General features: G+C 45.2%; 2 protein-coding genes across 2 annotated transcripts in view; one reads left to right on the forward strand and one right to left on the reverse strand.

Annotated features, from left to right (window-relative positions):
• The first annotated feature begins 5,967 nt into the window (after nt 1-5,967).
• On the forward strand, nt 5,968-14,085 carry HOMEZ (homeobox and leucine zipper encoding). Its single transcript, XM_041760148.1, has 2 exons — nt 5,968-6,150; nt 11,327-14,085. Exons 1-2 carry the CDS (start codon nt 6,111-6,113, stop codon nt 12,928-12,930), a joined length of 1,644 nt encoding a protein of 547 aa, XP_041616082.1. The 5' UTR covers nt 5,968-6,110; the 3' UTR covers nt 12,931-14,085.
• Nucleotides 6,446-14,309, reverse strand: part of RNF212B (ring finger protein 212B) — a 72,377-nt gene continuing 64,513 nt past the window's right edge. The window contains exon 15 of the mRNA XM_041760159.1: nt 6,446-9,335. Coding sequence (XP_041616093.1) covers nt 9,291-9,335 — 45 coding nt within the window. The 3' untranslated portion in view covers nt 6,446-9,290. The remainder of the gene's footprint in view (nt 9,336-14,309) is intronic.

Below are 14,309 nucleotides of genomic sequence, written 5' to 3' on the forward strand. Positions count from 1 at the left end.
TATTAGGCATTGGGATGAGCCCTTTCCCCTAAAGGCTGGTGACTATATGAACAGGAACAATTTAACATATATACGTCAGCTGTGGACGAGACAGCACTGTAAGAGAAAACATTACCCTGGTTAGGGGCTTGAACCCTTGAAGCAATACAGCTGGAACATTGCCCATTTCTCTCATCTAGACCTCCGATGTTTTCCTACACCAACCTGTCTTAACACCTACGAGCCTTCTTCTTGTACCTTGTTTCTCTTTATGAATGCAGCTCATTATTTCTCTTCATAGTAAGACCTAACTCCTGAACTTTTCAGTCTAACACCCGCCTTCCCTTGCTTCTAACACCTGTGTTTCTCTGGAGCTCCTCTGGATCCCTGCAATCTGCAAGTCATATAATCAGAGACCTGGAAAAGCTTATCTTTAGAGATCACTGGGGTCCCTGCTTCAGTACAGATGAGAACACAGGTCCAGAGATGGAGTGACTTCAGCAGGGCCAGAGAATTTGTTAGTGCAGCTGGAGATGGGGCTTAACCCCAGCCTTCCTGACCATATCCCACTCCCAGGCTAGAAAACAGGCTGCTGCACAATCAGACCTGGGGTTTTTCATGGCAAGGATAATATCACAAATGTTTCATTTTCTGCTGCTAGTTTCCACTCCCTTTTCTATCCCGGCATAAAAAGAAACAAAAGGCACTTGTAGTTTTCTCTGTTCTCCCAAGCCTTGGCACTTTGGGTGATATTGCTAAGGAACAGTGAAGTTGCTAAAAAAAAAAGACTGAATAACCCACCCCTTGACTAGCTAACCTGGAGAGGAATTGCAAGTTTGCTATGTGAATCCCCCCAAACCACAGTTCTCATCAGGCCCTCCCAGAGTGTCCTCATCCCCTTCACAGCGCAGCCCTGTTCTCTGGGCCCCAATCCCACTAGCGCTGAGCCTCAATTAGCTTCCTCATGCAACTGCCCTCCCTTCTGGTTAAGAGGCCTCATGTTTGAAATAAAGGTAAAATATGAATATATATTATAAGATACTGAGATAAATTGATTTGTTCCGGGGGGGGGGGTTGGGGGGGTGGGGAGGGTGGCAAGAGACCCAGCGGCAAGATTCCTCTTCCCTATTTTCCATTTCTTGGTCATCTCATTTCCTAAAAGCCCTGTCCATTGTTGTCCTATTACTACACAAAAGTTGGATGGGCAGAAGATACAGAGGAGCAGCACTGGTATAAGACACCCACCATTTGGGTAGTGGTAGGAAAGTTATCAGGGGGCCCAGCTCTAATTCCCTAGCACCCAGCACCAATTCCTGGTACAGTTAAAGGGTAAAAGCCCCGAGTTTCCCCTTGTGTCGGGGGGCCATCTAAGTTACATTCTTCTTAAGCGCTGAAGGGCAGAGCAAAGCCCTTTTCTCTATCAAGGGCAACCCTAAAGTAAAGCACAAGAAATATGAAGAGGAAAAGCAAAGACCTCTGTCTAATCCAGAGTGGAACAATAAATACTAAAGTGAGGCATCCTTGAAAAAGATCAGGTTCTAACATAATTTTGACTTCCACATCACCTGAACGATGAGAGAATCCAGTTACCCACAAATGAGACAATGTTTCTAATAGGAAAGCCCTAACCTGAGAATAATCAGATTCTCCTAATTTCATCATAATGGCCAAGTTGTGATGTCACTACAGAGCACCCACACTTACGTTGTGAAGCTAGATATGCTGAAGGGTAGAGTCAGCATGAGGAGCAGACACCCAAAGAGAGGTAAGTGGGGGCTTCCCAGGGTTTTTCTCTGTGGCTTATTGCCTAAAGTCCCTCCGTGGCCCTAATGTCTTTCCTGGCTTCTCACAGTTTAGTGCTACGTCTGTCTGAAATTCTTCCACAAATTCCTTCACTGCAGCTTTAGCTATCCCAAATCTTTTAATAGTTGCAGTTCTGATTGGTCAGCCCTCAGCTTTTGGATTTCTTAGGAGACCGGGCACAAAATGGTGGAGCATATTTCCCCTAAGTGAGGCAGAAACTCCCCATATCCTTTTGGGTTGTCCCAGGGGTAGATGCTAGTTTTGGGGTGCCTCTATCCCAGGACCCCGAGATCACACCCTGAGCCAAAGGCAGATGCTCAACCACTGAGCCACCCAGATGCCCCTTTTTGGAGGCTTTTAAAAGAAAAACACATTAGTCACAAAAGTGAAAATAGTTTAGAATGAGAAAAGATAAACATTTTTAAAGAGCTGACAAATACCACAATATAAAATCAAGAAAAATAAAATTGTAAAACCTACTTGACAAGCTTTTTTTTTTACAATGTTATTTTTGAGTGCATGCTCTTGATAGCTTCTATGATGATTATGTTTTCTCTAAGGAGTATAGAAAAGTCTTCTACATGACACTTTTTTTTATTCTTAGTGATTTAGAAAATTTTCACCTTCACACTTTATAAGTGATAAGAATATCACAATTTTTTTTCAGATTTTTATCAAACTTGAAAAAAAACACTATCAAATTTCCTAGATGTATGTGATATAAAATTTCAGAGCATTTCAAATTTGTAATGACTAATATGCTCTGGATTGTTGACATTAGTATTAATGTAGATGTATTAGTCTGCTAGAGCTGCCATACAAAATACAACAGACTGGGTGGCTTTAGCCAGAAATTCCCTTACAATTGTAGAGGGTAGAAGTCTGAGGTCAAGGTATCCACAGGGTTGACTTCATTCTGAGGTTCCTCTCCTTGGCTTATAGATACCCATCTCCCTTTGTGTTCCCATGGTAGTTCCTATGTTCGTGTCTGTGTCCAAATTTCCTATTCTAAAGATACCAGTCATATTGGATTAGGACTCACCCAGAAGACCTCAGTTTAACTTAATTACCTCTTTATAGACCTTGTTTCCAAATACAGTTATATTCTAAGGTATCGAGAGTTAGTACTTCACAGTAAGAATATGGAGTGTGTGTGTGTGTGGGGGGGGGGGTTGGACAACACAGTTCAGCCCCTAACAGTATGCTTACTATTAAACTATTTACAGAAGTAACTGCAAACCACAGTGATATACCTACTCAACCCAAAGCAAACCCAACCCAAACCCAACTTAATTTCCTTAGCCAATCCCAAAATGCCTATGGCCCCTCCACTGCCACTTGACAAAAGAAGTATAATGGAGGGGAAGTCAGAAAGGAAAGAGACATCAATCTTAGTCAATTGCAGTTGAAATATTTTTTTCAAATTTTACAAAAAACTATGACCATGTTAACATGTTCTTGGGGCTCCTTCAGTGCTTTGGAAGAGGTCTGTGCAAGAGATGGCCCTGAAACTTCAGCTTCCTTAGCTATAGGGTAAATGTGCCTCTTGGTTAATCCTGCTAATACCTAAGTCATGCAAAGGAAGAGAGAATTTCCACCAATATGGGGGATTAACATCTCTATATTGAGGATGGCATGATGAATCCCCATTCTTCAGCACTAGTCCCTGGAAGAGCTGGGAAGGTTCGTTGTCTTGCTAAAGGTGGGGCCCTCCCATCTCAGATAGCCTGGATCTCTTCCTCTCTTCCAATCCCCATACAGTCCACTCCATCTTCTAAAGTTTTAGAGTGAAATCCACATAAGAGGGAGTCTTCACCACACACTCTAAGGGCAGGTGGATTTCTTCTATCCTTGGATTTTCCCTCTCCTAAACCTGTCCAGTTCTGCTCCCTATTCTGGAGTCTCAGGAGTGAGTGTCTTTTTTTTTTTTTAATTTATTTAAAGATTTTATTTATTTATTCCTGAGAGACACACAGAGAGAGGCAGAGACAAAGGCAGAGAGAGAAGCAGGCTCCATGCAGGGAGCCTGATGTGGACCCGATCCCAGGACTCCAGGATTACACCCTGAGCCAAAGGCAGGGGCTCAACTGCTGAGCCACCTAGGTGTCCCAGGAGGGAGTGTCTTAATGAGCAGAGTTGTCCACCTTTCAGATTTCCAAGCCTATGATCAGTGTTGCCAGAGAGCCAAACTGAATCCTCTAGGGAGGGGCAGGCACTAAGTTCCCACAGACATTGCCTGCCTGGCTTTCCAGCTTGATAAGCACGAGTTCTTCCTGGTCAACCGGGAAGTTATTTGTTATTTGTCTTGTTATTTGTTTGGATTATGAGAGAACAACATCTCCATTGAAAACTGAGGCTGCTGCTGCCTAAAATGTTTCACTTTTCCCTTCATCATATAACAAACCACTGGGGCATGGGAATAGTCATGATTTAGGACAAAGTCTGCATACCACCAGTCCAGGCTTAAACCCTGAGGAATCAGAAGTTTCTAACTTTAAAGCTGAGTATATATGTTGTGCCCAAGATTGCGAATCCGAGAAACCACCAAGGAGCCAACACCGATGCAAGCACACGAGGGTTTATTTGCAAGCTCGAGCTTGGGTCCAAGTATACCCGACACAGCGGAGCAGGGACTTGGACCCTGAGGTGGGTTCCAGCTGGGTTTTTATGGGCTGGTCTAGGGGACCTCCAGAAGGGGTGGAGGAATTTCTTCATTCCAATATGGGGGAAAGGGTGGGGGAGTTTCTTAAGCTCTGTTTTCATTCCGATATGGGACTTTCTGTCAAGGGCATTCTGTCAAGGGCGTTCTGCGGTTTTTCCTGTAACTGAAGTAGGGTAAGGTTCAGCTCTTGTTCACAGGGGCCTGAGATGGCTGCCGAAGCTAAGATGGCTGTACTTGTGCTAACGCTAAACTTGAGGTGGAATGGCCTTAATTTTCTCGGCCTCCACATATTTATCTTTCCCTTGTTTATGCTTATGATGTTTTTGCTGGATACACAGTTGTGAGATTGTGGGCCTGGCTCTTAAAAGGTTGACATTTTTACTGAATGTAATGGGGCTAGGAGGTGTGCAGGGAGAAATACAGGGATAATAACATAAATAAAATAGGGCTCAGTGCTTAAGCATATTTCTGATGTCTGACAACTATGACAGCATTCTAGACCTTAAATTGGAGGAATAAAGAATCCATAATGGGGGTTGATTTTGGAGGGAGTATACGGGGAGAGGTGGTGTGTCTGGAATACAGAGCGACGCCTGAAATTGTTTTATAAATTACCGTAGTTATGTAAACTATTAAGTGACCGAAATAGGCAAGAAGAGACTTTTTTGACGACCAGCATGAGAACAAAAGAATCACTTCAGAAAGGACTGTTCCCAAGTTTAGTCTGAAGACTAAGAATCCAAAATATAAAAACTTTCAGCCCACAACTTAAGAGTGTGTGGCGACTTTGGCGAAAAATCCATTTTACTGCCATCCCTTTCTTGACAGCAAAAACTAAGGTTCCTAAAGACAAGTCAGAGTTCCAGGTCCTCCTCACTGGGACAGAGAGGGGGCCTAGGGGTCTCCTTCCAGCACTTAGTCTTTGGGAACACTTGTCCGGTGTTCCGAAGGGGCCGGGCTCCTCGGATCCTCGTCTTTCAGGCGGCAAGACATCTGATCCATCCGGAGAACAAGGTCCCGTTCGCTCTAGGCGCTTCGTTTTACAGTGACGCTGCCGACGGCTGGGCAGGCGCGGATCGGCCCTGCTTGTGCGTAAGGCTGGCAAGGAGATGCTGAGAAAGTCTTCCTTCGGGAGGAAGGAATGGGGAGCAGTTGCAAGCGAGTCTTGGACAATTCCACAAACTGCGGCGGACCCCTTGGGGGACCCCTCCGGGAGGACCAGCGCTCAGCCCGCTCCGAAGGTCCGGCGCGTAAGGGTCGGAGGCGACGGCGGGGGTACCGTTCGCAGCCCTGGCCCCGGGGGACATCTTCCCTGCCCCCAGCAGCCAATCGCCACCCCAGCTGAGGCCCACGCAGCCAATAACCGACTTCAGCCGAGATTCACGCAGCCAATGGCCGCCCCAGTGCACCGCCGGTGCCCGCCCGCCGCCTGCACCAATCGGGACTCGGGCCACCTTGGCACCGCCCCGGAGCCCGCCCCACCCAGCCGCCCCGCCTCCGACTCGCTCGAGCAGGGTTGGGCTAGACGGGCGCGCTCTCGGGGACAGGGGGGGCAGTCCCGGTCCCGGCCCTCCGCGCGGGTGGGCTTGGAGCAGGCCGCACCGGGCGGGAACCCCATTCCCACCCCGGAGGCCCCCTGCCCTTTCTCCCCCTTTCCCCCCGGCCCATGGTGCGAGGCTGGGAGCCGCCGCCCGGGCCGGACCGCGGTGAGTGATCCCCAGCCCCTTCGACTTCCCCTCCCAGCCCCTGTGTGATCTCCGACCTCCGGAGCCCCGTCCCCAGGCTCATGGGGGGAGGAGAATTCTAGGCTCGAAGTCGCCCGGTTCTCTCTCCTTTCTCCTCTGGACTTTTCGGTTCCCTGTTGTAACTGGGGGAGGGTGAGTGGGTGTGTAGGGAGGAGAAGGCTGGGTCGGGACGCCCTCCGCGAGGGGAGGATTGAAATTCGTCTGCTCCCTGGGGCTCATCGCCCCAAGTGCAGCAACTTTTTGTTCTCTGACCCAGTTTGGAGCCTTGTAGACTGCCTGCGAAATGGAGGATAGGAGAAATGTTTCCTTCCCAGGCCTCTCCTCCCCCCACGACTACCTTCTGGCGACCTCAACACACGTACAGAAATCTGGCCTTACTTCTGGGGAGCAGTGGTCTTTGGGAATGAAAGGTTTGGGAGAAACTGCCCTTTCCGACCCCCTACCCAGCCATACTCCAAACAAACCGGGAAAGTGAGAACCCGAATCCTCAGAGGTTCCTGCTTTTGCGTCCTAATCTGAGACTTCTAAACTGAAAGAAGACTCAAGCCGAGACGTGTTTGGTAATGTGGGCCCAGATCAGATCTTTTACATATGAACCTCCTCACCATACATTTGAAGCTCTTTTATATTATAGGATTAGAACAGGTAAATGGCAATGATCGAAAAAAACAAAAAAAGCCAGTTAGACTTGGGAATTTTTTTAAATGATTCATACGTATCTTTAATCGTTGTCATTAAAAGTATGTTCATTTCACCAATCTTTTGGGGTAGTGTCCAGGCGTTTTCTTTGTGTAAGTCTGATGATTGGAGTTCCCAGTTGCCTTCTAGTATAAACTACACAAGCAAATCTCAAATCTGTTGGCACCCTGAGAACCTTTTAAAGTACTGATGCCTGGGCCCCAGTCCAGACTAAGTCAAAATGAGGAGGGTTCCCTGGTTTACGTTTCCCAGGTAATTCTGATGTGTCACCACCTCTCATCTATGATTTCTAGGTTGGGGTTCTTTTTAATGCAGTGAAAATTTGAACACTTTTGAAGCAATCTGAATGCAGAAAACTTTTGAGATTTTTAAGTCCCCTGCCCTTCCAGTCTTTTATAGTTGCCTACTACTCCCAACTCAACAATTGTACACTCCTTTGTATTGTCTTTCCAAAACATTTGCCTTTGTTTTCATAGAAACAACTTTTAGTGCACTAATTTTTCATAGGTTTTTGTGCTATTTAATGACATTATTATATGAATAAAAAAATATGGGCATAAACATATTTTGGGAATCACACACAACTGGTCCAAGCACACAGGGCAGCTGAAGAAAGATGGTTTTGGCACACTAGAGAATAGGCCACCAGCCTCTAGTATGCAGTTCACTGTTAAGGTGTTGGTCATATAATCCAGTGGGTCAGTTAAGCCAGGCTCCTGGCCCAGTTGAACACCTCTCCCTTCCACTCTCTCCAATTAATATCACCAATACCCAGTGCCTTCTAGATTCTCGAGTCTTCCATCCACTCTTTCGATTCATTCACATCAAGCTGTATCTCCTCTTTAAGCAGTTACCATAGAAAACTGCTTTTCTAAAACATACCATAAAAAAACGGCTTTTTTTTTTTTTTATTAAGTTGGGAGGACATAATTCAGAGGTTCTTAACTGGGGCTTCTGAGATTATATATATAATGTGTGAGTTTGGATGTTTATGGGGGGGGGGTAGTCATAACTTTTGAGGGAGAGTCCATACTTTTATCTGATTCTCAAAGAGGTTCATGATCCAAAAAGTTGAGAAGCACATAAGTTGAATACCACTAAAAATTCTCTAAGGTCCTTAAAACTATCACCAAAACACATTTCAGAGAGTATTTCAATTCTTTGAATAAAGATAGAGGGTAACTTTGCAGGATCATTAGTTTTTCATTTGAACTGTCTTCTGCTTTAACCATAAGTTTCGGCTCAAGCCTAAAGTTGTGAACACCTCTTTTCCTAGACTTGTATGGACACCTAGACTGGAAGTTTAAGGTAGCCCATTCTTTTCTGCTGCCTGTCCATGGGTATGGAAAGCCCAAAGGGAAAGAAGGGTGTTGTTATTCTCTCTCTATATATATATGTTTTTCTCATATTTTTTATTAGCTGCTTGATGTAGCAGTAGGGCATATCCAGCATATTTAATAAGGGTACAAATTTAATAATTATTCAGAATTGATAATCCCACCATCACTATCATCTCTGCCCATAGGAGTCCTTATTTCCCCAGTTTTGATTCCCTTCTTTTTCTTCCCCTTCCAGCTGGAAGCGCAAGAACACAAGACACCATAGTGTCTTCACTGTGGTTTTGACTACTGTGAGGTCTACCCTCCTCGTTATAGTTCTCATGAGCCACACTCTGGTTGTAGTTTCTTCCTATGTCAAAGGCAGATTCTTCCAGGGAGGTACCAGGTAGCTATACAGATGTGCCTTGATTTAAGTCACCATTCTATATCAGGAAATCTTCCGCAATTTGTTTTGTGTAATTAGCAAACTGGATGCATACAGTACACCAAATTTGGTATTTGCATTACTGTATATTATACTGAAACATCAAACTGATACCATGGGAATCTGGAGGATAGCACACCACATGAACGAAAGCAAAATGCTTCCTTGTAAGGCTTATAGCTGTGCCTGCCTTATTTCCTGTCCAGCAGTCTTCATCCTTACGCTGGACTGCTTTATTCCTTATGGTACAGTTTTCTCTTATCTAAAGTGTAATTGTGTCCTTAAAAAAAAGGACACAAATAAGGTTAAGTAGATGTCAAGTGTTGCAGTCATAAAGTATTCTCCACCTTAGGTTTGGTGGTGGTCTTAACGGGCCACAGTGTCTAAATGGTGGCTTAGCACCTGGCTGTGCAAACAATTGCTCACAGGTCACTCAGCTGTGTCTGGGATAAACCTGGAGACTAAAAGTAGAGCTACTACTACATTGGCAATTCATCTGGCAATCAAAAAGGATTTATGTCCAAATTATGGATTCAATTCTAAAGCTGTGATTTTCATCCTTTTTTTTTTTTTTTTTTTTTAACAGCATAATCCATTCTGGAATTATTTCCAACTCCCAAAATATAAAAAGCATAAAATCATGGATATCCTCGTTTCCTCCACTGCTCATTAGAATTAGGACCCTGCAAAAACAGATTGAAAACCATGATTTTAAAGAATGTAGCCTTTGTTTCACTTCCCTCCTTGTCTAGGAGGAGCATTCCCTTATATCAGAATCACCCTGTGAGGCTGAAGTAATGAGAAAAGCTGTGCTTTATTGAGCCTTTACTTTGTTCTAGGCATCATGTCAACTGTATTTTTTCTTTTGGCCATAAACTTGTGAGGAAGGTGCTGTTTTGACTGCCTTTCTTTTCTAATAGGAAACTAAGGCTTAGTGAGGTTAAATAATTTGTCCAAGGACTGGCAGGACTCTAGGAAGAGTTAGAGCTGCAACTGATCTCAACTCTGCCTCACCCCAGACCTCCACCCCAACAGCTGCTTTAGCTCTTGCCTACACATGACACCTAGCATATAGTAGGTACTTGGTAAAAATATGTAACTTTACCAGACAGCACTGTGTGCATTTTTTACACATGAAGAAACTAAAGCTCATTTAAATTCAGGAACTTACCCAAGATCACATAGCTGGTAAGTGGCAGAGATGGGATTCAAACTGCAGGTTGGCCTTACTCAAGAATCATATTTCTACCTACTGTGCCATGCTGCCTCCATTTACCCTCTTAAGGTTCTCTTCGAGCTGTATAGACTTTAGGACTGTCAGATTTACCTTTGGTTCATTAGATCCACTTGTTAAAAGGAAACCATGACACATTAAAACGCTTCCAACTTTTTCTAATCGTCATATAAAGTCCCTTGATAACCACAGTGTACTATAACTTCCTGGACTTGAGATTTTCTGTTCATCATATAGCATTTACATAGGAATCCTATCCCATCCTTAACCTACCAAAAGTAAATATTTATAAACTCAGATGGGATTCCTCTAGAATTAAGGGTGACAGATGTGTCAGGGAGTTACTAGTGCCCAGACAGGGAGCTGAGTGAAAATTTGGTCAACAGAGCTTTCTGGGAAATAACCTGAGCAGGCATTTCAGGAATGATGCAGAGTCAAGGGCTCTCCCTGCAGCCTCCATACCCACAGTCCTGGGAGCAGTGGTGCTGCTGGGGAGCTTGCAGGACCTGGCTGCAATTCATAGTGAATTTGCCCACCTGGCCCTGAGAAGAAAGCTGGGCTGCAAAGATAAGAGCGGCAGGCCTTCCACCCTGTGTGGAGGGGCTGTTACATTCTGAGGGAGCTCTCCAGGCTCCCCGGAGAGAGACTGAGCTGTTGGAAGAGACAAAGGCTGGGGGGAGGGGCTAACCTTTGTTCCAAGAATGACTTGGTGGAGACAGTTCCCTCTCTCTACCCCCACAGGACCCCAAAACCAGGAGGAGTAAGTGCCATTTATTCTAGATATCTGACTTCTTATCCTACAGAGAGAAAAAGCTTAGGGGGGTTTGGGTTTAGGGCTTACTTAAAGGCACCATCATTCCCCTCCCCAAAGGACTCCACCACCCAGAAAGGAAGAGGAAAGGGGCTGGGAGCTGGGCAGAGGAACAGTGCTGCCCTTTCTAGATATTCCTCTTGTATTCCTCATTCGTCTTCACATTTTAGAGAGGTAATCCTAAATTGTCAGGAGCTAAAGCATTTGCATCAGTTCTGGGATTACTGCACCTCATGGTTTTTGTGGTTGAGTTTTCATTTTTGTGACTCTTGTGAACTTTGAGGGTGAAGTGAGTTTGAATTAGAAAAATAAAGGCAATATAAGGATGAATTTTCCTCCTTAACCTCTAAAGACAGAGTTTTGTCCTGGTGACAATATACACCAGTCGTGTCACTTGGGGTTAAATTAACTTCTATGGGACTTTAGTTTTTTCCATACATATGACAGGAATTATAACAGGCTCATAAAGTTAGGAAAATTAAATGAGAAATTATTAAAGCACTGTAAAGGCAATTCAACACGGTACACATAGACGATTGAATTGGAGTCCAACATTTTGTTTGGCAGAAATTGAACAATGGGCTGAAAGAGGAGCCCCAGTGATTGAGCTGTTTCTCTTCTTATTACAGCTATCTCTGAAGGGCACAAATCAGAAAACACCATGCCTCCTAATAAAGAGGCCAGCAGTCTTAATAGCTCCCCGGCGGGGCTCATCTGCCTCCCTCCAATCTCCGAGGAGCTACAGCTTGTGTGGACCCAAGCAGCCCAGACCAGTGAGCTGGATGGCAATGAACACTTGCTACAAACCTTCAGCTACTTTCCCTATCCCAGTCTAGCAGACATTGCCCTTCTCTGCTTACGCTATGGGCTGCAGATGGAGAAAGTCAAGACTTGGTTCATGGCCCAGCGCCTCCGCTGTGGCATTAGCTGGTCATCTGAAGAAATAGAAGAGACTCGAGCCCGAGTGGTCTACCATCGGGACCAGCTCCATTTCAAATCCCTTCTGTCTTTTACTCATCATGCAGGGCGGCCCCCAGAGGAGGTGCCTTCTTCTCCAATGCCACCCCCAGAACAAATGGGTCTTGGAATAGTGCCCCTGACTCTTAGTGAGCCCACTCAGATGAAAGGATTGAAGGTAGAGCCTGAGGAGTCCTCAGAGCTGCTGAGTCACCAGAAGGCAAAGGAACCCCTGATTGCACCTGGCAGTGGGGCATTCCCCCACCAATCAGATTTTTGGCAGAATCTTCAAAGCAGTGGCCTCTCTAAGGGGCAGTCAGGCAGGGGTCCCAACCAGTCACATGGGCTAGGTTCTGCTTCCTGGAACCACTCCACAGCTATCCACCAGCCATATGCTCGGGAAAAGCCCCCCCCAATCTCACTACTTACTAGTAGTTGTAAGCAGGAGTCAGTATCTAATATGACTCCTTCTTCTTCCTCTACCTCTTCTTCCACTTTCCCGGTACTGGCTAATGGAGCTACTGCCACCTCTAAACCCCTCCAGTCACTGGGCTGTATCTCACAGCCACTGTCACCCAATGAACAGGCACTGCCCCCACATCTGGAGCCAGCCTGGCCTCAGGGGCTAAGACATAACTCAGTACCAGGTAGGGTTGGCCCTGCAGAGTACCTTTCCCCAGATATGCAACGCCAGCGAAAGACCAAACGCAAAACCAAAGAGCAGCTGGCTATCCTCAAATCCTTTTTTTTACAGTGCCAGTGGGCACGGCGTGAGGATTACCATAAATTAGAACAGATCACTGGTTTACCTCGGCCTGAGATTATTCAGTGGTTTGGTGACACACGCTATGCCTTGAAGCATGGGCAACTAAAATGGTTTCGGGACAATGCAGTACCTGGTGCCCCTAGTTTCCAGGACCCAGCAATTCCCACACCCCCACCTTCAACCCGCTCCTTGAATGAATGGGCTGAGACACCACCTCTGCCAAACCCCCCACCCCCACCGGATATACGACCCTTGGAGAGGTACTGGGCAGCACACCAACAGCTACGGGAAAGTGATATCCCTCAACTGAGTCAGGCATCAAGGCTTAGCACCCAGCAGGTACTGGATTGGTTTGACTCTCAATTACCTGAGCCAGCTGAGGTGGTGGTTTGTCTAGATGAAGAGGAGGAAGAGGAGGAGGAAGAACTGCCAGAAGATGATGAGGATGAAGAGGAGGAGGAGGAAGATGACGATGACGATGACGATGATGATGTGATCATACAGGACTGAGTCGAGGGGACTAGGGGAGGGAAGGTCTGTTACTAAAAGATGAACCAACTTAGTAACTGTTTAAAGAAACCACATTTTAAAAATTACTTTGTGGCAAAGAACTGAAAAGCTTTGTGTTCTTGAGGTTGGGGGATTGGGAATGCAGTGAGGGCGGACCAGGGACGATGACCATAGAACCCAAAGAGAAAGGTGGAGATTGGATGGGCAGAAATCAGGGTTCTAGTCTCAATGAAGACAGTGCTAAGGATATGGTCCATGAGCTGGGAAAAGACTTTTGGTCTCTTCAAGTCTGCTGTTCTTTTCCCTTAGTGTACTATGGAGAGGCCAGACCTTGGCCCCACATCTATAGGAGGATTGGAAAGGAGGAGTAAAGAATTTTGATTCAGTTGATGATTACAGTGCATCCCCCAATCCTACCATTTTCCCTGGAATGTAAGGCTGCTTCGCACCTCTTCTCTCTCAGCACAAGTCCATGCCATAATACAGCTATGAGTCTTAGTATGTCCCAGTCTCATCACAAGTATTTCCTTAACGCACACCAACTTGACTGTATCTTTTACCTTCCTCGTTACTGAGTTGCACAGGTAGCAGAATGTTTTCATTTTTGATACTGGGACCATCCTGCCTTGTACTTCTTAAATCTTTTTCCAAAATCCCCATTCTGTTCACTATTTGTCTCAGGGTAAATCTTCCCCATGGAGCTTGTGAAAAGTTTAATAATTGGGTGGAGAGTAATTTAGATTGGATATTTATTGGATGTGGGAATTAGGGGAAATGTCCTTTTAAAAAGTAGAATTAGGTTATGGAGAGATAGAGAAGAGGGATAGTTTCTACTGTTCAGAAGGTGGGTGCAGGTAGGTTCCAGGTTTGGTTTTACAAACCTGAAACTCCCTTCTGCCTATCTTGACAAGAGACTAATTTTTCATCTTTTTGGTGTTGGTTCAATTTGTGTCTGTAATTGAGACTTTTCCCTCTCTTTATAGGATCTGTCTTGGGGACAGAGGGATCCTGGTCTTTAACTGACTTGATTATTGATGTTTTAGAGTGGTTTTCATGAGCTGGAATCAGATATAAAGATATCAACGGGTAACCATCTAGAAATAAAAGTGGAAGCCCCAAATTGCTAGAATAATAATAAAAAGGCCAAAAATAAAATTATTTCTCTCTCCTCCACTTTGCCACTTCCATGGTTTAGAGATTAATGGAGCCAAATCCATTAACATTCTGATTTAGTGTACTCTTTTTTTTTTTGGTAAAGCAGCAGGATATACTGAGGTAGATTAAAAAAAAACAAAAACTTGGAGTGCCTGGATGACTCAGTCGGTTAGGTGTCCAATTCTTGGTTCCCACTCAGGTTATGATCTCATGGGTTGTGAGAT

This window comes from Vulpes lagopus, chromosome 6, assembly GCF_018345385.1.
Source record: "Vulpes lagopus strain Blue_001 chromosome 6, ASM1834538v1, whole genome shotgun sequence".
Classification (NCBI taxonomy): Eukaryota; Metazoa; Chordata; class Mammalia; order Carnivora; family Canidae; genus Vulpes; species Vulpes lagopus.